Raw genomic sequence first — 25624 nt, 5'->3', positions numbered from 1 at the left:
GCGCTAGGAGGAGGCCTAGATTACAGTCAGACCACTGTCATAAGGACTGGACCGGACTACACAACCAGCTGTCTTATAGGGGGAAGTCCAGACTACACAACCGAACTGCAGTTATATAGAGAGGTCTAGACTACACAACCAGATTGCTGGTATTAAGGCTGTCTCGACCACGAAGCCTGACTGCTATTATAGGGCTAGTTCCAGACTACTCACTCAGGTTTCTGTTTTAGAATGCTTTGACCAGCTATTTATTAAAAATCATGTATAATTCAACCTATAATTTAAATAAATTGATAGGATAATTTCTTTAACTGTTTCAAGACCACTCATAGACTAAAAACGTCAGTCCCAGTTCTACTCTGCAGTAATATTCTAAACAGTCACTGCATAATAAAGCTGCTGCATGACATTGGAGGTATAGAGCCAGACTCCCTGCAGAGGCCGATGGGATTTATTACCATATCTACCTTCTCGATTGCTATATAAAAACAGGGCTGAGCAAGCGCTAGGTATACAATTCTGGAAGCGCTGACTATGCTTTCTCGTGTGGACCCAGAGATCATGTGATCTCTGAGTGACGGGAGAGAACAGGAGCTGTTGAGCCCTAGCTCTGCTGTGCGGAGAAGATACTGGTTTTCTACAGTAACTGGGACAAATATATCATCTCCAATTACAGGGGAAATCAGCAATAAAACAAGTGTATTAAAGTGTTCAAATGTTCTACAAATGGCTTATAAGACCTTAGAAAGGTAACAGTGTACAAACTAAAGGAAAAAAATAGAAAAATAAATAAAAGAAAACTTAAAAAAGACACTGTCAATCCAAATAGCTAATTCTAGCCTTGCCCCCATCGAAAAAAAATATGTCCAATATATGATAGTAATTTCTACAGAAGGGGAAACACAATTTGAAACTTTTTTTTGTGGTTCCTTATGGTTGTAGAAAAAAAGAAAAATGAAAAAAAAAACCCAAAACATGTATTTAGTTTTTTTAGTTATATTTTGTCTCAATATCGGCAACAACCGAAAAAGAATATAATTATGTACAAATTAAGATCCATGTATTGTGAAAAAAGAGCCAAACATTACTTTAATTTGCGAATGAAATTTTTTTAAGAACTGTTAAAAGCACGTGTATGATAAAACCGGTAAATATGGCTAGTCAGGAAGGGAGGAAAACGGCCTGGCCTTGAAAAGGTTAGAGTTTAACCATGGGTAATATATATATTTTTTTACTATGGTTCTAAAAACGAACAGGCAGCTAGCTGCTAACAGAGACAACCACTGGCCTGTTCTGCTCAGTCACCGACAGCTCCTGCTGACGATTCAGCTGCTCCATGTCAACAGAGCCGCTCTTGTTCTTCCGGCCTGCTCTGGCAACATGGCATCAGTGCTGTCATAAAGGAAGACGTCGGCAGTCATGCCGCGTCAACAAAGCAGAGTGGTTGAGAAGCCGCTGCTCTCTCAATGTGATATCAGTGGAAGCCACTGAATCGATGAGATCGGAGCTGGGCACAACAGGCAGGTAGTTTGCAACTATTTGCCTGACAGCTCTTAGGTTCATAGTAAAAAAAATTATATAGTCCTGAACAACTCCTTTAAAGGGATTGTCCACTACTCGGACAACCCCTTCTCAATTTCTGTTTGCATCAAAACAATAAGACTTATACTCAGAAGGCGCCGTTCCAGTTACATCAGTCAGCTCTTCCTGGGCTTGCGTGATGTTATTACGTCACGAAATCCCTGTGGCCAATCAGCAGTTGCATTACTCTCCCCACCTTCAGGTGTATTACATAAATTCAGAGAAAGTGGAGAGCAACAGCAATGGTGCTGGCAACGGAGGTGAGTATAAGTGTTATTATTATACTGGAGTCAAACATGGATTGAGAAGGCATTTATGGTTTTGAAAAAATAAAGTGCACATGTATTCCATTTTATATATGTAAAACATTTTTCCAATGCTTGTCTCCCCCATTTAGGACCCAAAGAAGTATACAATTAGAGATTACAGGAAATTAAAAAATATCAAACGTCCTTCATGATACTTTTAGATGATCTATCCCTAAATGAGATATTAAATGACAAGATTAGTAGAATCTATGCTCTAAACACAAGCATGAAATTATAGATTACAATACCCTGTAGTATATAGGCATACAAAGCTAGTAGCACACATGCAGTGGGTATCAGTACAAAAGGTTTTCATTGAGTTGAGACGCAATATCAAAATGTAATTTTACTTTAGCACTAATACATATAAAAATTGAATTTGAACCAATTGAACATTTTACACCTGTATACTCATGGGCATGTAAGACAAATTTTTTTTTTTTTTTTAAACACAAAAATAATAATAGGGAGAAGCGTTAGTAATAACAACAGGTATGGTGGTTAACAATAAGACATGTAAGATAGGCAAGTTGGAAGGTATGTTTTCATGAAGCTCCAGAATAGTACAAGGATACAGTCCCTTCCAGGAAAGAGGATCTTGTGGCGGACCATTTCTCCCATAATGCATCCCACAGACCATATATCCACTAGAAGTGCAGAAACAAGGTCGTTAAGAAATGGAAACAGGAAAAGGCAAGGTTAGCTAGGAAGATAACTTCCTTAAGCATGTGGAAGAAAGTGCAAATTGAAATGCGTAAAAATGCAGTTATCCCCACCCTCACAAATAAAAAAAAAGCTTAAATTTAGGAACATTTATGAAAAGTGATGCACATGAAAAAACATACAGATAGAAAATCATCTGCTTTAAAATAAGTCTCCAAGAAACAGGACATTATGGCGGTTCAGAAACAAACGCTCTTTAGGAACCAGAGAAGAAACCTGATGTTAAACTCGAACGGGCATCATACAGTAAAGCATTTTCACTGGCAAGTATTAATCTAAATGTATTTTATCTTAAAAATGAAAGTATTGTTTTCTGTAATGTCTATGTAGATTATCTTTCAATGGTGACATATCTAGAGGTAATGACTCAGAACTAGAGATGAGCAAGGATAGCTTGCGCAATCCCTGTCTATGGCCCAGGTTTATGCTCTCTCGGCATGATTTTCCATGGGTTTCCGGTTCCCCAGCACGGCATTTGATTAATCGGTCTGGCATGATGTCATCTATGGGGTATATAGGTAACGTATTGACAGCCTGGCTAATCAGAAGCCAAATCTGGATTCAGACAGTAAGGCAATTCATGCCCCTCCTGTCCATGGTCCGAGAGCACTGACTTGGACCGTGGTCTGGGCTTTCACAAAGTAATCTGCTCATGCCTACTCAAATCCATCTGATTTCGTTTTTGTAATCTTAGAGATGTTTCGTCAGTTTTGAAAGTTGAAAAATGAATGCTCTGTCACACTGGAAAACAGGGGAAAGAGAGCTAGGAACAGAGCTAACTATCACATGGCACAGTTTATGTCCGACATGGTTTGAGAAGCAGTGGCATGACATAAACTCTTAGTGTCACAACGCACACACATCAAACCAGTAGGGGAAATTAGAGGTTGGGTACATTGGAAAACCATAGATTCTGTGGCCTGGCACACGGAACAAAGGAGATTACAGGTTAGTTGTCTGTCCTTAAAGAGATTTGGCAGAGACTACTGTACCGCCCACTTTCAGTCTTAAAGTGACCTTGATTCCTAGAACATCCAAGCCCCCCAACAGTAAGGATATCTTTCAATGGAGCAGTGGTGCTGCAACTGGCTTTTTTTCTCAGTCATAGACATTGAATGGGGTGGCAGGGTTCATGCCTAGAAACTCTTGGATACTAAATATTGCAGATTTTTTTTTTTTTCTTGTGAGTTAATTTTCATAAATGTTTCTATGGTTATCATTTCAATTTAATAAGCAAATTAAAAAAGCAAAAATAGCAGTTTAAACCAAATGCATTTTGTAAACCAAAATTACCCATTTTAGCAAATAGGTGAACAGATTTTAAATGCCACCTTGTAATTGTACAGATGGGGATAAGGTAAAATCTCTCAGAATGGAAATACTAAAGATGACAGAAAATAAGACAAGCTTTAGTAATATGATGGATGTGAAAAGATCTTAATAAAGAAATGTCATTTTCTGAATTAAATTATAATGGATGTTGTTAGACTAAAAAAAGTGTGTTATGATAAGACCAAAGCAATTTTCTTCAAAATTGCATTTTTTTATTTAGTATCACATTATGGTGCTCAAAATATCTATGGCATGATATTAAAAAAGGAAACTAAATAGATCTAAAATATCAAATAATAACTGACTGAAAATAATATTTATGTATAAATTCACATAGCTCTGGATATAAAAAAAATATTGAAAAGATAATACAGTTAACGTAAATCACCCAATGACCAGGGGCCAGCATTGTGGGTGGCTAAATGATGATCTAAAATGTTTTATTATTTAGCATATACAGTGACTTCCAAAAGTATTCAACCCCCCCTTGGCTTTTCATATTGGCATAAATTAAACTTAAGGGATCAAATAAGTAAAAATAGGCTTGTACATGTGTATATACTCTTTTTGCAATAATGTCACTAAAAAATTTTGGTGCAAGCAATTACCTTCATAAGTCACATGCTTAGTGAAAGGTAAATCCACCTATGTGAAATCTAAGTGTCATGTCACTTGGTCTGTCAGTATATACACACCTTTTCTGAAAGGCCACAGAGGCTCCAACACCATTAAGAAAGAGGCACTACTAACCAAACAACAGCATGAAGAACAAGGAGATTGCTAAACAAGTCAGGGACAAAGTTGCTGAGACATACAAGTCAGGGTTGGCTTAGGCCTGTTTCACACATCAGTTTTTTGCTTCAGTTAAAATCCGCTAAAATGGCGGACAACGAATCCGTTCTTGGACTCATGACAACGTTTGTCACCGGACCGTTATTTTAACGGATCCGTGGAATGAAGAATTTTAAAGGAACTGCTGCCTGGGGAAGAGAGAGAGAGAGAGAATTTTTTACCGCCAGAACAGAGTTTAGGGTTAAATTTCCAAGAAAGGCAAATCCTCCGGGCATGCGCAATGTGAAATGCGGATCCAGCCGACGATAAAACGTTACATGCTCGGTTCAGGCATGTCGGCGGATGCCAAAATTTTGGCGGATCCGCAAAAAAACGGATCGAACGGATGGCCATCCGACAACATCCGCCGGTAATGCAACTCAATGGGAAAAAAAACGGATCCGCCAAGCAAAATGGCGGATCCGTTTTTTTTTGCACAACAGCGGATTTTGACGGATTTCAAAAAACTGATGTGTGAAACAGGCCTTATGAAGAAATATACCAATCTGTGATGATCCCCAGGAGGACCGTCAAATCCATTATCACCAAATGGAAAGAACATGGTGTCACAATAAACCTGCCAAGAAAGGGCCCTGCACCAAAATTCTCAGCAAGGAGAGCATTAATCAAGAGGCAGCACAGAGATCAAAGGTAACGCTGAAAGAGCAGCAGAGTTCCCATGCAGAGACTGGAATATCTGTTCATATGGCCACAATATGCTGTACACTTCATAAAGGTGGCCTTTATGGAAGAGTGGTCACAAAAAAGCTTTTACATGCACACAAAAATTGCAATGCTCGTTTTGAGTTTCCCAAAAGACATGTGGGAGACTGACCAAATGTATGCAGGAAGGTGCTGTGGTCAGATGAGACCAAAATTTAACTTTTTGGCCACCCAGGTAAACGTTATGTCTGGCACCAAACTAACACAGCTCATCACCCCAATAACACCATCCCCACAGTGAAACATGGTGTGGCAGCATCATACTGTGGGGATCTTTTTTGTCACCAGGGACAGGGAAAATGATCTGAGTCGAGGGAAAGATGTGCGAAATAGAGATATTCTTGAGAAAAACCTGTTTCAGTCTGACAGTGATTTGAGACTGGGATGGAGGTTCATCTTCCAACAAAACAATGACCCAAAGCACACTGCTAAAGTAACACTTGAGTGATTTAAGGAGAAAGGTATAATTGTTTTGGAGTGGCCTAGTCAAAACCCAGGCCTTAATCCAATTGAGAATCTGTGGTCAGTTGAAAGTTGCTGTTCACCAGAGGAAACCACCATCTAACTTGACGGAGCTGGAGAAGTTTTGCCTAGAGAGGAATGGGCAAAAGTCCTAGTGACAAGATGTGGAAAGCGCATAGAGGCTTATCCAAAGTGACTTGCAACTGTAATTGCCGCAAAAGGAGGTTCTATCAAGTACTGACTTTCGGAGGGTGAATAGTTATGCACACTGAAGTTTTCAGTTATTTTTGTCCTATTTGTCGTTTTTTTTCACAATAAAAGGAAAACCAAATTTTCACAGTTATAGGCATGTTCTTTATATTAAACTGATACAAAGCCTCAAAAAAATAATGAAATTCCAGGCTGTGAAGTAGCAAAACACGGAAAATGGGGGGTGAATACTTTTGCAAGCCACTGTAGAACTGTAAATACATGTACAGTAAGTGCCTATAAACTAATTTCTAAGCTTTTATACATTAATAGTTTTAAACACTAATTTATTTTTCTAGGAAATAGAGTCTCTAGATTTTTTTTCTCTTCAGAGCTTCCATCTGCTATCGATATTGAATATGAACAGCCTCTTATTTACTGCCCAAGCACTACAACTACATTTTGCTATAGATGGTATTACCAAAAAGGAACCATATTGGGCGTCAGACTAAAGAAATGTATAATGTACTCCATGCCCCTAATTGCTAGATAGAATTTTTTTGCTTCCTAAAGTTAACCCCATTATCCCTCTTCCCCTTGTATTACACTCACGAGCTTCCAGGAAACTGACATATGGGTCTTGCTTACATGGGCAGTAAAATCAGCTCTAGATTGTGATAACTCCACTAAAAAAATGTATATCTCAGACTCCTAGACAAAAAGGTAAGGAGAAAATGGATTTTTGGGGTGAATATTAGGATTTGATTGGACTTAGGCTTTAATAGCAACATCAACGTAAATCCTTTTTAACGAGTCAGATCCAAAGTAAAGAGCTGAAACAGGGTCATTAAAGTATAACCATCATTTTAATTTTTATTCCATAAATTAGTAGTACACATGAATATAAGCAACTGTGTAATATATCTTATCAGACAAATTTGCTTTTTCTTCTCCAGGACTGATTTTTCATTTTCAAATTCTGAAATTCATGGGTTACATCCGTATTGAGTGACTACACATTGTCATATTACTGAGCTAGGAGATGACAGTTGCTCTTGAAAAGACTCTTTTGTAGAAGGTAGGGGCAGAAAGGAGGGAGGAGCTAGAGGCAGAGCTCCTCACTCCTGTCTACAGGGAATCTTACCGGTAGTGACTGTCATCTCCTGTCTTCACTGGATACAGATTTTACTTGTGAAATGACAATTTTGAGAATGACTGATCAGTCCGGAAGGAGAAAGAAGCAGATTTCTCTGATAAGATATATTTGAAAGTTTCTTATTTTCAAGTGTACTATTGATTTATGAAATGAAAATTAAAACGTTTTCTCTTTAAGACGTGGAAACAGGAAAAGGCAGAGTTAAGAAGTCAGATCTAAAGTTGTTCCCAGAATCCTTTGTTTATGAAGACTCGATAATTAGACTTTCCTTCTGGATGTATTAAGCATACGTAAATGAATTTAGTGGATACATATATATTTGTCTTCATTTTATTGTATTTAAAAACACGGTGTTTAACAATCGAGTCTAAGGTAAGGCCTACCATTTTCTTTGTATCCCATTCCGAGAATGACTTCTGGTGCTCTGTAATAACGCGTTACTACATAAGGAGTCATCATGAAGCTAGTGCCGGCAGTCCTTGCCAAGCCAAAGTCTAGGATCTTCAACGTGCAGTCTGACTTCACAACAATATTACTTGGTTTTAAGTCCTGCATTGGAAACATGAATACGTTTACAAAAACTGAGACGTTCACACGTGAAATTAAACCTCTGTTCAAATGGTTGAGCAGAATTACAGTAATTATAGTGTCCAAATTAGGCATTATTCGAAATTGATATTATCCTATACTATACTTGTGTTTTAAAAATGTAGCCAAGCTTATACTCTTTAATTACCTTTTTGGGCTGCATGTCATGTATCAGTCGTATTTGCCTGAAAACCTTTATATTCTTTACTGCAGCTTTTCTAATAGTCACGCAACTCAGACTAAGATCCAGATCTTGTTTTGGGGGAAAAAAAGGGTTTTCGTACAAAGATGAAATACTGTTCATACCGATCCAATCTTTTTCTTTTTCAATTATATTAATCAAAACTTTTTTGTATATAGGAAAAAAAAGTAGTGACACTCACCGGTCCTTTCAAATCCAATGTCTTTATTTATAAAAACAGGTTTAAAACTGGCTGCAGAAAGGGAAGGAGCACATGTGGGGGGACGACGATCCTTTCACACTTTCCGGCGCTTCTACCGGTCCTGGAATCCAGCACCAGTCGTCCCCCACATATGCTACTTCCCTTTCTGCAGCCAGCTTTAAAAATGATTTTATGAATGAAGACAATGGATTTTAAGTGAGTGAGTGCCACTACTTTTTCTTCCTATATACATGTTTGCATCTTATTTTACGAGCACCAGGTCCAAAGTTTGGTTTAAGGACAAGTCAACACACACAGCTTTCTCCTTGTTTTAAATCAAAACTTTAGTCTTGCTTCATAGATTTCTACCCAGCTTTACTTTCCATCTTTGCCCTGTATCTTAGGTCATATCTGTCTATGTATTTGCTTTGGCTCAACACTCATCTTGTCATGAGCACTGTACTTCCTCAGACACCACATTTTACATCCATTTTATTGGTATTATGTATAGTATTGGGTGCTTGCACTTGCCCAGGGAGAGGCTGATGGCACCCAGTCAAATGGACATTGCTGGGTGCTATAATCTGTAGCGTCCCGCAATGCCCTTATAGTGGACAACCAAAGCATACACATCCCAGTGTGCGAACCATTTGCTTGAATTTTAACCCCTTAACGATCAGAGGTATTTTCGTTTATTTTCGTTTTTTTGTTTTCGTTTTTCGCTCCCCTTTTTCCCAGAGCCATAACTTTTTTATTTTTTTGGTCAAAATGGCCATGTGAGGGCTTGTTTTTTGTGGGACTAGTTGTACTTATGAACAACACCATTGGTTTTACCATATCGTGTACTGGAAAACAGAAAAAATATTCCAAGTATGGTGAAATTGCAAAAAAAGTGCAATTCCACACTTTTTTTTTTTACCATGGTCACAATGCTAAAACTGACCTGCCATTATGATTTTCCAGGTCATTACGAGTTCATAGGCACCTAATATGTCTAGGTTCTTTATTTAAGTGGTGAAAAAAAAATCCAAACTTTGGTAAAAAATAAAAAAAGGATCCATTTTCCTAGACCTGTAACGTCTCCATTTTTCATGATTTGGGGCTGGGTGAGGGCTTATTTTTTTGTGCACCGAGCTGACATTTTCATTGATACCATTTTGGTGTAGATATGATCTAATCTCTTGATTGCCCGTTATTGCAAAATAGTGGCGACCAAAAAAAACATAATTTGATGATTCAAACTTTTCATTTTTTAAAAATTTTAAAAACATTTTTTTTTTACTTTTTGCATGCTTCAATAGTCTCTATGGGACTAGAAGCTGCAGTTGTCTGATCGGCTCTGCTACATACAGGCAATGATCAGATTACCTGTGTGTAGCAGAAATACTTGCTATGAGCGCTGACCTCTGCTGGAGACCTCTGTTTTTCATGCCAACCTATTGGTCACCCGCAATCAGGAGCCACGGGGTCACCGATGGGTGGGATTTCTGGCGCGCTTCCGATAAGGGCGAGTTAAATGTCGCTCTCAGAGATTGACAGCGGCATTTAACAGGTTAACAGCCGTGGGTGGATCACGATTCCACCCGCGGCTGTTAGAGGCACATGTTCAAAACAGCTGACATGTGCCAGGAAAGATGTGGGCTCACATCAAAGGGTGAGATTCCGACGTGGGCTTACTATTACGCTCAATGTCGGAAAGGGGTTAAGAATGCTGACATTTGTTCCTACAGAACAAATACTTGTGACCTAGAAATGCATGTATAGAACATTAAACGGAGTCCACAGAAAAAGAAAAACCTACCGTAAGACAGATATGTGGCTGTTCTAATTCTGAAGCCATGATTTTTAATACGGGAAACCCTCTTGGACTCATTCCCACAAATAGACATAACTGTTCATCAGGATTGCAAGTAGTGTACCACAATAACGTCGCAGGGAAGGCATCCGCAAAGGAATTGTGCCAGTGTCAACTACAGCTGGAGCCTGCTATAATACATTGCTATACACTAGCTGCGTGTGCGGGGACCGGAGGTAGCTCAAAGGCTTATTACATCCCACCGGAGGCATGTTCTAATAGGCTGTTAGTATAAAACTGACAGGCTATTTAATGCACTGCATTAGAGAAGTAGTACAGTGTACTATTAGGCTATGTGCCCACGTTTGTGTTTACAAACTAATACAAAACCGGACTTCTTCCCAGAAAACGCGTGTTTTTTTCAACGCGTTTTTTGCACAAAAACCACGTGGTTTTGATGCGCTTTTTTCCGCGCGTCTTCTGGACTCATAGGAAACTGCTAAAAACGTGGACTGAAGCGGAATATAATGAGTATGCTGTGGTTTTAGCCGCTAAGCGTTTCCGATGCGGAAAAAAACGCATCAATTGGCACAAAAAGGCCAAAATGCATTAAAATTAATAGGATGCTTATTTTGAGCGTTTCTGAAGCGTCTGATCCGGCACAAACGCTTCAAAAACGCTTAAAAAAACGCAACGTGGGCACACAGCCTTAATGCAACTGAAGGTTCAATACGTACTGTAAAAAAATGTAAAATCATTTTAAGTGTATAAAAATGAGATAATAGGAAAACTGAATTCACAGTTTTAATAATAAAATTTTTTTTATTTGTGGAAAAAATAAACCTCAATTAAATGACACACATTTGGTATAGCAGCATCCTATAAAACTATAGCATTATTTGTCCCAGAAAGTGAATGTCATTAAATATTTTTAAAAAGTTTGGCATAATTTCTGTATTTGTTCATCTTGCCTCACAAACTATGAAACAAAAAGTGTTTAAATAGTCCTATTTATGCCACTCTGGCACCAACAAAATTACATTTCATTACACAAAAAAAACAAGTCCTCACACATCACTGTAAACGGAAAAATGAAAAGTTAGGGATTTTAATTTTTAAAAGGATTTTATTGCACAAAACTAATATATATCTATTATATAAAGCTCAAGCGTGTGTATGTACAGTATGTATGTAAGTGTGTATGTATGTGTGTATGTCCGGGATTGGCATTCGCACCGTCGCAGCTACAGCCACAAAACTTGGCACAGTCACACGTCTGGACCCCGAGAGTGTCCTAGACTATGCTGTGAGGCGAAATTTTAACCCCGTGCGTTCTAATTCACCAAACAATTTTGCCCCTATCTACATAATGGGGAAAAAGTGTGTGTGTATCAAGCCCCGCTCCTCATTATGATGTCATAATGGTTGCCATGGCGACGCTGATGTCATCATAGGTTGCAAGCCCCACCGCTCATTATGATGTTATAATGGTTGGCTATGGGATGGAGGATGTGTGATGGGTATATGGGCACTGGACCATGGGATGGAGTGTGTGCGTATCAAGCCCCGCCCCTCATTATGTCACAATGGTTGCCATGGCGACGCTGATGTCATCATAGGTTGCAAGCCCTGCCACTCATTATCATGTCATAATGGTTGACTACGGGATGGAGGATGTGTGATGGGTATATGGGCACTGGACTATGGGATGGAGGATATGTATGACGGGTATATGGGCACGGGGCTATGGGATGGAGGATGTGTGATGGGTATATGGGCACGGGACTATGGGATGGAGGATATGTATGACGGGTAAATGGGCACTCGACTATGGGATGGAGGATATGTATGATGGGTATATGGGCACGGGCCTATGGGATCGTGGATATGTATGATGGGTATATGGGCACGGGACTATGGGATGGAGGATAATTATAATTTCCTATAACTAACCACAGTTAGTTACTATGCCCGGGCAGCGCCGGGCTCTTCAGCTAGTATACAGTTGCGGCCAAAAGTATTGACACCCCTGCAATTCTGTCAGATAATACTCAGTTTCTTCCTGAAAATTTTTGAAACACAAATTCTTTGGTATTATTATCTTCATTTAATTTGTCTTAAATGAAAAAAAACACAAAAAGAATTGTCCTAAAGCCAAATTGGATATAATTCCACACCAAACATAAAAATGAGGGTGGACAAAAGTATTGGCACTGTTCGAAAAATCATGTGATGCTTCTCTAATTTGTGTAATTAACAGCACCTGTAACTTGCCTGTGGCACCTAACAGGTGTTGGCAATAACTAAATCACACTTGCAGCCAGTTGACATGGATTAAAGTTGACTCAACCTCTGTCCTGTGTCCTTGTGTGCACCACATTGAGCATGGAGAAAAGAAAGAAGACCAAAGAACTGTCTGAGGACTTGAGAAACCAAATTGTGAGGAAGCATGAGCAATCTCAAGGCTACAAGTCCATCTCCAAAGACCTGAATGTTCCTGTGTCTACCGTGCGCAGTGTCATCAAGAAGTTTAAAGCCCATGGCACTGTGGCTAACCTCCCTAGATGTGGACGGAAAAGAAAAATTGACAAGAGATTTCAATGCAAGATTGTGCGGATGTTGGATAAAGAACCTCGACTAACATCCAAACAAGTTCAAGCTGCCCTGCAGTCCGAGGGTACAACAGTGTCAACCCGTACTATCCGTTGGCGTCTGAATGAAAAGGGGCTGTATGGTAGGAGACCCAGGAAGACCCCACTTCTTACCCCGAGACATAAAAAAGCCAGGCTGGAGTTTGCCAAAACTTACCTGAAAAAGCCTAAAACATTTTGGAAGAATGTTCTCTTGTCAGATGAGACAAAAGTAGAGCTTTTTGGGCAAAGGCATCAACATAGAGTTTACAGGAGAAAAAAGGAGGCATTCAAAGAAAAAAACACGGTCCCTACAGTCAAACATGGCAGAGGTTCCCTGATGTTTTGGGGTTGCTTTGCTGCCTCTGGCACTGGACTGCTTGACCGTGTGCATGGCATTATGAAGTCTGAAAACTACCAACAAATTTTGCAGCATAATGTAGGGCCCAGTGTGAGAAAGTTGGGTCTCCCTCAGAGGTCATGGGTCTTCCAGCAGGACAATGACCCAAAACACACTTCAAAAAGCACTAGAAAATGGTTTGAGAGAAAGCACTGGAGATTTCTAAGGTGGCCAGCAATGAGTCCAGACCTGAATCCCATAGAACACCTGTGGAGAGATCTAAAAATGGCAGTTTGGAGAAGGCACCCTTCAAATATCAGGGACCTGGAGCAGTTTGCCAAAGAAGAATGGTCTAAAATTCCAGCAGAGCATTGTAAGAAACTCATTGATGGTTACCGGAAGCGGTTGTTCGCAGTTATTTTGGCTAAAGGTTGTGCAACCAAGTATTAGGCTGGCCCATTTTTGGAGTTTTGTGTGAAATGATCAATGTTTTGGTTTATGCTTCATTCTCTTTTGTGTTTTTTCATTTAAGACAAATTAAATGAATATAATAATACCAAAGAATTTGTGTTTGCAATCATTTTCAGGAAGAAACTGAGTATTATCTGACAGAATTGCAGGGGTGTCAATACTTTTGGCCACAACTGTGTGTATATATATATATATATATAATTAATATATAAAGCTCAAGTGTGTGTATGTATGTGTGTATGTCCGGGATTGGCATCTGCACCGTCGCAGCTACAGCCACAAAATTTGGCACAGTCACACGTCTGGACCCCGAGAGCGTCCTAGGCTATGTTGTGAGGCGAAATTTTAACCCCACGCGTTCCAATTCACCAAACAATTTTGCCCCTATCTACATAATGGGGAAAAAGTGAGTGTGTATCAAGCCCCACCCCTCACTATGATGTCATAATGGTTGCCATGTCGTCATAGGTTGCAAGCCCCGGCGCTCATCATGATGTCATAATGGTTGACTATGGGATGGAGGATGTGTGATGGGTATATGGGCACTGGACTATGGGATGGAGGATATGTATGATGGGTATATGGGCATGGGACTATGAGATGAAGGATTTGTGATCGGTATATGGGCACTCGACTATGGGATGGCGAATATGTATGATGGGTATATGGGCATGGAACTATGGGATGGAGGATATGTATGATGGGTATATGGGCACGGGCCTATGGGATGGAGGATGTGTGATGGGTATATGGGCACTGGACTATGGGATGGAGGATATGTATGATGGGTATATGGGCACGGGACTATGGAATGGAGGATGTGTGATGGGTATATGGGCACTGGACTATGGGATGGAGGATATGTATGACGGGTATATGGGCACGGGACTATGGGATGGCGGATATGTATGACGGGTATATGGGCACTCGACTATGGGATGGCGAATATGTATGATGGGTATATGGGCATGGGACTATGGGATGGAGGATGTGTGATGGCTATATGGGCATGGGACTATGGGATGGAGGATGTGTGATGGGTATATGGGCACTCCACTATGTGATGGAGGATATGTATGATGGGTATATGGGCACGGGCCTATGGGATCGTGGATATGTATGATGGGTATATGGGCACGGGACAATGGGATGGAGGATAATTATAATTTGCTATAACTAACCACAGTTAGTTACTATGCCCGGGCAGCGCCGGGCTCTTCAGCTAATATAACGGGTGAGTCATAAAGGACGGACGTTTTTAAACTAATCATAAAATCGTTAAATATAAAGGACGGATGTATTTGAAGTGGCTATAACTCACCACCAGGTGGAGGTAGAGATGTGCGGGAGGCGGGGTTATGTTTGTGAGGTGAAAGCATTGTTTTTATTTTAGTTTCAGTTTAAGCTATGGTGCCGTGGACGATAGAACATCGCGTTTTTGCGTACGACAGTTTTGTCAAGAATAATGAGTGTATCACAGCCGTTCAGCGTGAGTTTCGGCGTCATTTCAATATTCACAGAAATCAAGCTGTTCCCGCTCGTAACACTATCCTACGTTGGGTTGAAGCACTCCGTACACGAGGTACACTAATGAACAAACGACCACCGGGGGCTCCACGAACGGCACGTACCCCTGAAAATGTGGAACGCGTCAGGCAAGCCATGCTGCGTAGTCCGAGTCGATCTGCTCGGAAACATTCTTTAGAACTTGCCCTCAGTAATCGTACAGTAAGGCGTATTTTGCATTTAGACCTGCATTTCCACCCCTATAAATTGGCCATTGTGCAACAGTTGGAGCGCGGGGATTACGCAGCGCGACTGAAGTTCGCACATGAGATGGAAGCAATTATTGAGCAAAACGACAACCTTATTTTATTCATGAGTGATGAAGCTCATTTCCATGTCAATGGCATGGTTAATCAGCAGAACTGCCGTTATTGGGCCTATGAAAATCCGAAAGAATTACATGAACGACCGCTGCACAGCCCTAAGGTAACGGTGTGGTGCGCTATGGGCAAATATGGCGTGATCGGTCCGTACTTTTTCGAAGGCGATAATGGCAATACTGTTACCGTGAACTCACAACGTTATATCGCCATGATAAATAACTTCTTTGTTCCTGAGTTACGACGGCAACATATCCCCATCTCTAGTGTGTGGTTTCAACAAGATGGGGCAACGGCCCACACAGCCGGAGCAACAATGAACGTTCTTCGCCCTCTCTTCCCTGGTCGCATCATTTCCAGGTTTGGCGATATTAATTGGCCTCCTAGGTCCCCAGACCTGTCCATGTGCGATTATTACTTATGGGGTCACCTCAAATCACGTGTATACAAGCTTAAGCCTCGATCATTACAAGAACTGAAGGAAGCTATTCGAGTGGAAGTTGCCCAAATCGACAGAGTTGTGTTGGAACGTGTTGATGCCAACTTCCAAGAACGCCTTTGGAAATGCATCACTGATAATGGCCACCACATGGCAGATGTTGTTTTCCACACTTGAATTTGTCAAATGCTATTAGTATACGTAACCAAATCTGTGAATACATTTATATTTAATAAATATTTAACGATTTTATGATTAGTTTAAAAACGTCCGTCCTTTATGACTCACCCGGTATATATATATACTTTTTTTTTTTTTTTTAAATGGATGTCTCCATTATTGTGTCATCCAGCAGAATAAAGTTACCATGTCAATTATGTCAAGCACTGTAAAAAAGAAAATAATTAAAAAATACAGTTTTATTGTCCTTTGTTCATGCTTGGTACCAAAAAAACCCATAAATTAAAAGGTGGTCAAAAAGTCATAACCCCACCCAATAAAAAATAGTATATATAATATAAATATATATATATATATATATACTGTATATGTGTGTGTATTTTAAGTCAAAGATAAAAGTAAAACATAAAAATTCCCCATTCTACTGATCAGTGCAGGTCCCATTGGTCGCACTTCCACCAATCAGCAAGTTATCACTTGTCCAATGCATAGGTGATAACTTGTTTTCATCAGACAACCCATTTATTTACATGTTCTTCATTACACTAAAAGTGTAATGAACATTGAAAAAAATGTCAAACTTTCTCAAAAGTCTGATTTAGGAATATTTTTAATCTTCATAAATGACCAATTCTGAAGCATCAGAATGCTGTTCTCTCTGTTATTCCTCTTAGAAACCCAAGAATGAATTGAAACTTGGTGTCACTAGTTGTGGGTGTGTCATGACACACTCTGATACTGTCCAATCAGTGGAGCCAGACACATACTGTGTAAGGACACACCCCTTTGACAGGACAAATCTTAAACAGAGATGAGCGAACCCTCGGGGTTCATACCGGACAGCGTCCGGTGGAAAACGCCAAACACAGACTTCTCCAGGAAGTCCGTTGCAATGTTTGGAGTTACAGGTGAAGGAGAGAGAGAATTTTATCCAGCTCAAAAGTTTGGGTCGTCATTGTTTTCAATGGGGTTCAGGTTCTTTTTGAAGTTTGGGTACAATTCAGGTACCTGAATGTAACAACCCTGCTGGCATCACTGCATGGCCTCCCATCCCCCGCACACCAACTTACTTTCTGCTTCAAGCCATGCTGTGAATTCTGTCTGTTGCCAGCTCTGTGCCTCTGCTCTCCATGTTTCCGGACTGTGTGCATAGGGGGGCAGCGCCTGAACTCTCTGGTTCTTATGCAGTCAGGGTGCACCTGTGTAATATGTCCCTTCTCATACCACGCCAGTCTGTCCTGTGTCTCCAAGCCGTGCCCGCCTGTCCTGTGTCTCCAAGCTGTGCCCGCCTGTCCTGTGTCTCCAAGCCGTGCCCGCCTGTCCTGTGTCTCCAAGCCATGCCCGCCTGTCCTGTGTCTCCAAGCCGTGCCCGCCTGTCCTGTGTCTCCAAGCCACGCCTGCTTGCCCAGTGTCTCAGCCGTGCCTGTCGTGTCTACCCGCCTGCCTGTCTATAGCTTCTGTCAAAGTGACTTGTCCCTGAGTGGGACCAGCAGCCACAGCCAGACACCACCCTGGAGTGGCACCCGACAGCTATCTGCCGCACAAGCCTGACCTCACCATCAGAGGCTCCAGTGAAGACCAAGGTACCTGTAGTAGTCACGCCCCTTCCAGGGTAGTCTGGTTTGTGGCACAGTGGGGCCACAAAGCCCCGGCTTGCACCATTCAGCCAAGGCGCAAGCGTGACAGTTTGCTCAGGCCATGGTCCCCGCTGAGTCCCATGTCTTTTCGCTTTCGGAGCAAGATGAATTTTTTTGCCAGTATGGGCAACCAAATAAATTTACCCGGTCTGAAGCCCAATCCTTCACTGCTCCACCCACCATTGTGGTCTCCAATAGACTGTTTGCTCAACTAGAGGCTGTCATACCAAAAGTTGAACCTCCCTTGGACCCGCCAAAATATGATGGGGATCCTAAGCAGTGTCGTGCCTTTATGGAGCAGTGCCTATGCTATTTTCAATGGCATGTTCCCTACTTCGCCGGCGATCGGGTAAAGGTAGGATTACTAATGTCCTACCTAACAGGAGATGCGTTGCAGTGGCTTAACCCCCTTTGGGAAGCGGGGGATCCCATCACCTTGAGCTTACCGGCCTTCCTGGGGGCCTTCTGCAAAGCCTTTGACAAGCCCAGTACAGTGTCTCCTGAAGAGTCTTCCCCCCCAAGCTTCCAGGAACGGATCGGACGAGAGAAACCTGTGGCCAATTCATCTCCTCCGTCTGTGACCGTCCATGACCCATCTGTTCCTCAGCCTGCCAAAGCAGCCTCCCATGCAAGATCCAAGAGGTCTAAGAAAAAGGGGCTGGCTAGGTTGTCGCCAGAGGCCAGTCCTGAGAAGGAACATCCTGATGGTCTCAGCCCTGTGAAGCCAAAGCTCCAGAACTTTGGGCCAGTAGGAGGGACTGCCCTTGGTGAGAGTACCTCCTCTCTACTAAAGTCTGTGACTGTTTCGGTGCCTTGTGGGAGTTTCGGCCGTGCAGATGTATGCAAGCTGCAAGCCAGACGAAGTCTGTGCATGGTTCCTGCTCCACCGCTCCAGAATCCATTGAGGGGGTTTGGTGATGGCCGAGCCCTACTTGTGAACAGTCCAGTATTGAGGGGTCAACTACAGCTCCTAATCGGAGCATTATACACAGACATTTGTCTTCCACCTGCTGACCAATTTGCCCACCGGTCGTTTTGAGCCGGGTACTCTATTGCCCCTTCCGGTCCAAAGACCCAGCGTGGTGCTACATTTGGAACTGCCTAGCCAACAGAAGTGTCTAGTTCCATTACTGTAAGGTCAGTCTTCTGTATCGTCACCTTCTCCACCTCATCTGCCGGCTATCAAGCCATGGTGTACTGACGTCACGGAAGAAAAGAAAGCAGTGGCGCCCTCTCCGCACACCTCCGGTGACCATACCAGTGACCTGTCCTCAGGAACATCCCTGACGCTTGATAGTCTTCCCCAGGATGATGGACTGAAGATGAATCCTGAGTGGATGCCCTCGGCTCCTCTATGGCCAGTGGGTGAAGGTCCCAGGATTGAGCATTGCTCATTCGCCAACGTGGGGGAAGTGGCCCAGTTTTTTCCGGGTAACAGGCGGAAGTGGCTCCCCGTATGTATGCCTCCAGCTTCCATTTGGCAGGTGGGTGAAGAGGTTGGAACAGTGACCTACGTCTCCGTTTTTCACCAGCCGGGAGGAGGAGGTCCAATTTTTCTGGCATGTCGGGCTGAAGTTGGACTCAGTGAAGGTGTCATCTGTTTCTAGCTGGCCGGCTGATGTAGGGGTCAAGTCTGAAGCTTCCAAGTCCCTGCCTACTGCCAATCAGGAGGAAGAAGTCCTTGTACCCTCTGTGTTGGAAGCTGTTGGGCACCAAGAAACTTGGCACTCGGTGATTCCAGATGGCACACCTACTTCGTCTCATCAGAAGGATGCCCTGTCAGCCTGGATTGTGTGTGGTCCCATACTCCTTTTTGTCATTCTGGCAGGCTTGAGGAAGAGGGGCCGTAAAGGGGGGGGGTACTGTAACAACCCTGCTGGCATCACTGCATGGCCTCCCATCCCCCGCACACCAACTTACTTTCTGCTTCAAGCCATGCTGTGAATTCTGTCTGTTGCCAGCTCTGTGCCTCTGCTCTCCATGTTTCCGGACTATGTGTATAGGGGGGCGGCGCCTGAACTCTCTGGTTCTTATGCACAGTGGGGCCACAAACCCCCGGCTCGCACCATTCAGCCAAGGCGCGAGCGTGACACTGAACAGAACTTTGGAATAAAGTTCGGGTCAGGTACCAGAACCTGAACTTCCACGGGTCTGCTCATACCTAATCACAACACATAGTTGTCATTGTAATCTCATATATTCAAAAGGAGTGGAACAAACCTTGAATACTAAGAAAATAATTCTTATTTCATAAAAAATACAAGAATTTCAAGATCTAATTATGAAGCATAAACCATAGTTAAAATGGATAACAAAAAAAAAAAAAGGAGCTTTCATAAAATAGGATTACTAACCCTGTGTATGATTCCAGCTGAGTGAAGATGTTTAATGCCACATAGCATTTGGTACAGGAGGTAAGACATTCGCTCATGATCTAGTTCCATTTGAATCACTTGGCATAAGTTGGCATCCATTAACTCCATTACTAGGTAACTAGAAAATAGGAAGAGCATTTTGAATTAAGCAGACCCCCTAATTCTAACGCTGTCTAGATCCCTGTGCACTATTTCTAAACTTCTATTAAAGAGCTGTGAAAGGAAGTGTGAGTTTTATTCTTTTTTTATACATTTTTTTTAGTTGTCGGTGTATAACTTGGAAATTTTAGTTTTTATAATCCTAGGTGTTTAAACTGATTTGACATATTCAGTATTAATAGAAATGTAACAATACACGCAAATCAATTGATTCGATAATAATGCATACAACATATAAATCTGCCTTCAGTGGCAATAGCTCTCCAGCTTTAGTTAGAAAAATACTAATTCAAGCAGCACCCTCTCTACTGTTCTTAAACTTCCTACAAGCACCCAGCATCCTACAATCAATACCGTTTTGATTCTATCTAACAAATGAAAGTACCTTCTCCGCCTCTGAAGATTACGGCAATTTAATCAGGCATTACTTACACATCTTGGAACTCCTCGAGAGATTTCTGCGGCGTAAAGACATTTAATAAACTGATAATCTAAAAGAGAAGGGGAAACAAAGACAGGCCTATGATAAGAAGTAAGATGCAATTATATTTTAATTTACAAAATCATTATCCAAATGAAAGTTTGATAACAACCTGCTGTGGTCCTACTAAATAAAAAGCACCAGAGACATCGCAAAGCTTAAACTCTGACTCCTTCCATCTTTGTGCAGAGAACACAAACAACGTGGACTTGGCAAGGATTTAATTACTTGCAAACATTTTTCCTCTTTCAATTTCAACTCACGTCCATTACTAGAAAAAGTTAGCAGCGTCGCTAGGAAAGCATCATGCCCGTTCAGCTCCTGTTGACTCTACTCTGCTTATTTCAGAGGACGATCATCTGTCATTGAATCGAATGGTCTGGTCAGGCAAAACAAAAACAATGCAAAAATGACAAGTGGAGATGAGCAAATATGTTGGGAAAGCGATTGCCGAATCCGAATGTGCAATATTCATGCTGTATTTCACCCTTATTCGTGCCGAATATGGTTGCTGATCATTTCTGAACATATTCGCTCCTCTGTACTCCCTTTGACTCCAATGGCGTACGGCTATGTCCGGCGAATATTGCAAAAACGGCAATCGTAATCCGAAAATAATATTGTAATCATCTCTAAGGACTAGAGTCTAACGTCCGAAAAGCCAGTGAAAAGGCCATCCTTACCTAAACTTTGTACAGTAGGGCTCCCTGTTCAACCATAGACATTTTACGTTTCACATGAGCTTTTTCAAACCGCTGGTTTGTTAGTGCATGTGGTATGCTGCCCACACCATAAGTATTTGAATCATTTCTGGTGTTCAGAGGAGAGCACACATCAGGACGAAATCTCATGAATACTTCCAGCATGGGCCACACTCTACATGTGCTAACAAACCAGCGGTCACTATGATTTCCTTATACAACAGGACAGCCATGTAATTGCACCCCTTGAAAAAGCTCACGCGAAACACGCGTTGGGGATTCTCCCTGGAATTTGCACTGACACTTTATTATGGGTAAGCACTTTATATGATTTACTGTTGTTGTGGTTTGACCGCCCTTTGATTAGTGACATTCATATAAGTGTGATTAAGTGGCCATTCACCACAACCTTGGATGTACATTATGCTGGGAAGTATATGTAATTGCTATTAACGAATAAAAGACACTGAATCCTGATTATTGTGTTATAGATCTCTTTGAATGGTTTATAATACTATACATGATTTGATGTATTCTGAATAATGTATTGTTATCTGTGACTACAATTCCTTGGAATTTTCTGATCTTCTATTGGCAATCTCTTTTATCATGTGTGTATTATTTGTCTTTTATTGTAATTGAATGACAATAAAACATTGTATTTTTAATATTGTGAGTATAGTACTCCAGTCTGTGTGATTTGATTTTCTATAGGTTTAATTCACTGCAAATGTTTCCTGTTAGATACCAGTCTGTATTGCAGCTCCCTGAATTAGGGCAACTTTATACTTGCTCACAAAATCCTTTTCTGTACTGTAAATCACAAAGTGCTTGGAGTGCTTGCGTCTCTCTATAATTTTCCAAACAGCAATGTCTGGCTAATGCTTTTAGTGTTCAGCTGATCAATTGATTCTTGGCAGGGGTCTTTGTAGCCTTATAGCAACAGGATGCTAGCACAACATGTGCCCTAGAGTTCAATGCACAAGTCTAGTGCTTACAGAGCATTCATTAAAAGAAGTAAGAGAAGTTACCATCGCCGCAACTTGAAGTTTGAAGCTTGTGGGCACAAAATGCAAAATCTCTAACAGGCCTTCAACTATTACAGGTGTTTAACAGGTAATGTTTCTCCTCGTGGAGAGTGACATACCGGCGCTGGCATGCCAATGTAAGGAGGCTTGTTTGGCGTGCAGTGCTCCTCTGGGAAAATAAATACATAAAGGTGTTTAACAGTAATGAGTCAAAGGACCTTCTCCAATCCCTGCACCTATTATCGTTACACCCTCTGGATGTTACAGCACAAATACAATAAAAATCCATGCTACCAATACAAACGGCAATTATACAATGATCAGTTATCACTACTAGATCTGTAACCCTATATAGTGCACTGTTAGAATTATCAAATATAAATGCAACTTATTAATAAATCTGAAGTTGTCCCGTACACAATATTATACTGAATTAGAAAACATATATACAACTATTATACAACTAATAAAAAACTATTATACAACTAATATAAAACAGCCTACAACGAACAAACTGATCTTCTATTACTTTTATGTGTTGATATCAAACACAGACAATATGCTCCATATGGTACCCCAAGGCCAGGTGCCCATGATCCGAAACTAGTAGCGCTTTGGAAGGAGTGCATGTTCGCTGAGTCCAAAGTGTTGCCTTCTATTGAACGCAGGTAAATCCACATGTGATCACTGGGCCATGTCGATTTACCGCATTCAATACATTTGATTGATGCAATTTGTGTGGTGGAGACTAAAGTCTCCGCAAGAGAGATAGACATGCTGCAGTTTTGAAAGACACGCCGCATGTCAGTCTCCGCGTGTGATGAGCTGGCGACAATGCATGCATAGTGGGCATGGGATTTCTAAAAATTTCATCTACTATGCTGTCACAGCTGGCTGATGCGGGTTTGATGCTGCATAAATACGCAGCATCAAACCCACAGCAGTTCCTGATCGTGGTTACATACCCTAATGGGTATGTGTCATGGGTTAAAGAGATTTGCAGGAGTCAATACGTTAATCACGTCAATTAGTAGTGAAACTGTAATTTCTAGGGTAAAAATAGAAGCAGATAGAACAGTATTTTGCTGCAGTTTTCTAATTTTTCAAATTTTCTAAAATTGAGGCAAATTTGAAGGTTTTTCCAAAATTTTTCAGAAAACCACAGAAAAAATTGCCTGACAAAATACCATCATAGAGTGGACAAGATAGGGTTAGGCGGCAAAGCTCTGCCTCTTCAAGAAATGAGCATGTAGAGCCAGATGTAGGAAAAGGCTACTTCTAGGACTAAAGTCTTTCATCTGAGAAAATTGGTCTTATTATGCTAATCACACTCTGATTTGAGGTTGATCAAAGTGCAATATGAATGTGATCCATTTTCTTAGATGAGGCCAATAAAGAAGAAAAAATTGGCATCTTCTCTATTCAGTCTGTCCATGAAAATGAGATCGCACTTGAATGATGTCTGTATTTTTCCACGGACCCACAGACATGAATGGCCAATGTGATCTCATTGGATGCAAACAGTGCATGCTGAAATTTTTCCTCCAACTAACTCAGTCAGAGGAAAAAGTCAGACATGTGCACGGCCCCATAGAATAACATGGAGACGAGTGCTATCCGTCAAAACGACGGATGTCACTCGTCCGATGTTTATGGTGGTGCGCAAGATTTCTTAGAGAACAATCCAAGTCTGCAGAACAAATTCTCAGGAAGGCTGCTGCTGTATGAGAATATATTTATTGATTTTGTATGCTTATGTAATGCCATTAATTTCCACAGGTCTTTGCAGACATCATCACTGCCTATGTTTGTATTAATGTGCATACATGTGTATTTAGCTGAGCGTATGTAAACAGATGTGTGTGTATATGTCAGCAGATTCATTATATTTTCATTGTATTGTGTGTGATAGTATTAAAGAGTACCTGTCATTTGGGTCATGCTTCCCGAACAGTGGGCAGCATGACTCAGACACTGGCTCTGTAATTGCAGCCAGGTACGTTTTGCTCTGAAACTGTCACATCTCCTCCAGGATCCACTCCTGCAATGTCTGCTTCTATCACCAGGAGCTGCTGTATTCATTCTGTCAAGGGTGCTGGTGATGTAGGAGACGCTAGGACCAGAAGCTCTCCGTGGCACAGGTTCTGCCAGCCACCAAGATTAGGGTACCTGGGACCTGTAGTTACTATTCAGTCTTGTAGTATGGGTGCATGTGCTGTCCAGCTGGAGTAATCATATATACCGTATATGCTGCAGTCCCAGTGTCTCCTATGTGATGTATAGGCATCAGTCCCAGTGTCTCTCCTACGTATGTATATGCATGGAAATCAAGGTCCCAGAGTCTGGAAGAAGAGAAGAGAGACACACAATCCAAGCTGCTTGAGGTCTAATATGAAGTTTCCACAATCAGTGATGGTTTGGGGAGCGATGTCATCTGCTGGTATAGGTACACTGTGATTTATCAAGACCAAAGTCAGCACAGCCGTCTACCAGGAAATTTTAGCGCATTTCATTCTCCAGCAGGACTTGGCACCTGTCCACACAGTATACCACTTTGCATTATAGCACATTGCATGACGTTATAGCCTACTACAATCATTTGTTTGGTGTCCTCTATCATGGATATCTTGCTGCTATTTCACATTGTTTTTAGGATTTTCTTCAATAAAAATATATCTTTTAATTGAAATTCATATTGGGATCTCTTCTTTGCCCTTCATTTAGTTATGAGGGACTAGTTGTATCCACATGGTCGAAGTGCCCCATTCACTTTTTGGACTATTTGTTGTTATATACCTGTCCACACTGCCAAAAGTACCCGAAGTACCTGGTTTTAAAACAACAGTATCACTGTACTTGATTCGTAACTCTATAGAGAACCTATGGGGTATTGTCAAGAGGAAGATGAGAGACACCAGACACAACAATGCAGATGAGCTGAAGGCTGCTATCAAAGCAACCTGAGCCTCCATAACCCCTCAGCAATGCCACAGGCTGATAGCCTCCATGCCACGCCGCATTGATGCAGTAATTGATGCCAAAGAGGCCCCGACCAAGTATTGAGTACATTTCAGTAGGCCAACATTTCTGGATTTTAAAATCAGTTTTTCAAGCTGGTGTTATAAAGTATTCTAATTTACTGAGATAATGACTTCTGGGTTTTCATTGACTGTAAGCCATAATCATCAACATTAACAGAAATAAACACTTGGAATAGATCCCTCTG

At 41.4% G+C, this 25624-nt stretch overlaps 1 protein-coding gene across 7 annotated transcripts in view; it reads right to left on the bottom strand.

Annotated features, from left to right (window-relative positions):
• MAPK10 (mitogen-activated protein kinase 10) overlaps positions 1-25624 on the bottom strand; it is a 367409-nt gene that overhangs the window by 80464 nt on the left and 261321 nt on the right. For 5 of the 7 annotated variants that reach the window (XM_073541533.1, XM_073541550.1, XM_073541560.1 and 2 more), the window contains exons 5-8: positions 20621-20679; positions 20009-20147; positions 7689-7854; positions 2465-2536 (exon numbers count right to left, since the gene is read on the bottom strand). In XM_073541533.1, the coding sequence (XP_073397634.1) occupies positions 2465-2536; positions 7689-7854; positions 20009-20147; positions 20621-20679 (436 nt within the window). The remainder of the gene's footprint in view (positions 1-2464; positions 2537-7688; positions 7855-20008; positions 20148-20620; positions 20680-25624) is intronic. The other 2 variants (XM_073541540.1, XM_073541530.1) reach the window with 1 other exon arrangement.

Source organism: Dendrobates tinctorius, unplaced genomic scaffold, assembly GCF_039654945.1.
Source record: "Dendrobates tinctorius isolate UK_male_01 unplaced genomic scaffold, ASM3965494v1 ptg000011l, whole genome shotgun sequence".
NCBI lineage: Eukaryota > Metazoa > Chordata > Amphibia > Anura > Dendrobatidae > Dendrobates > Dendrobates tinctorius.
This window is presented reverse-complemented; position numbering and strand designations above follow the sequence as displayed.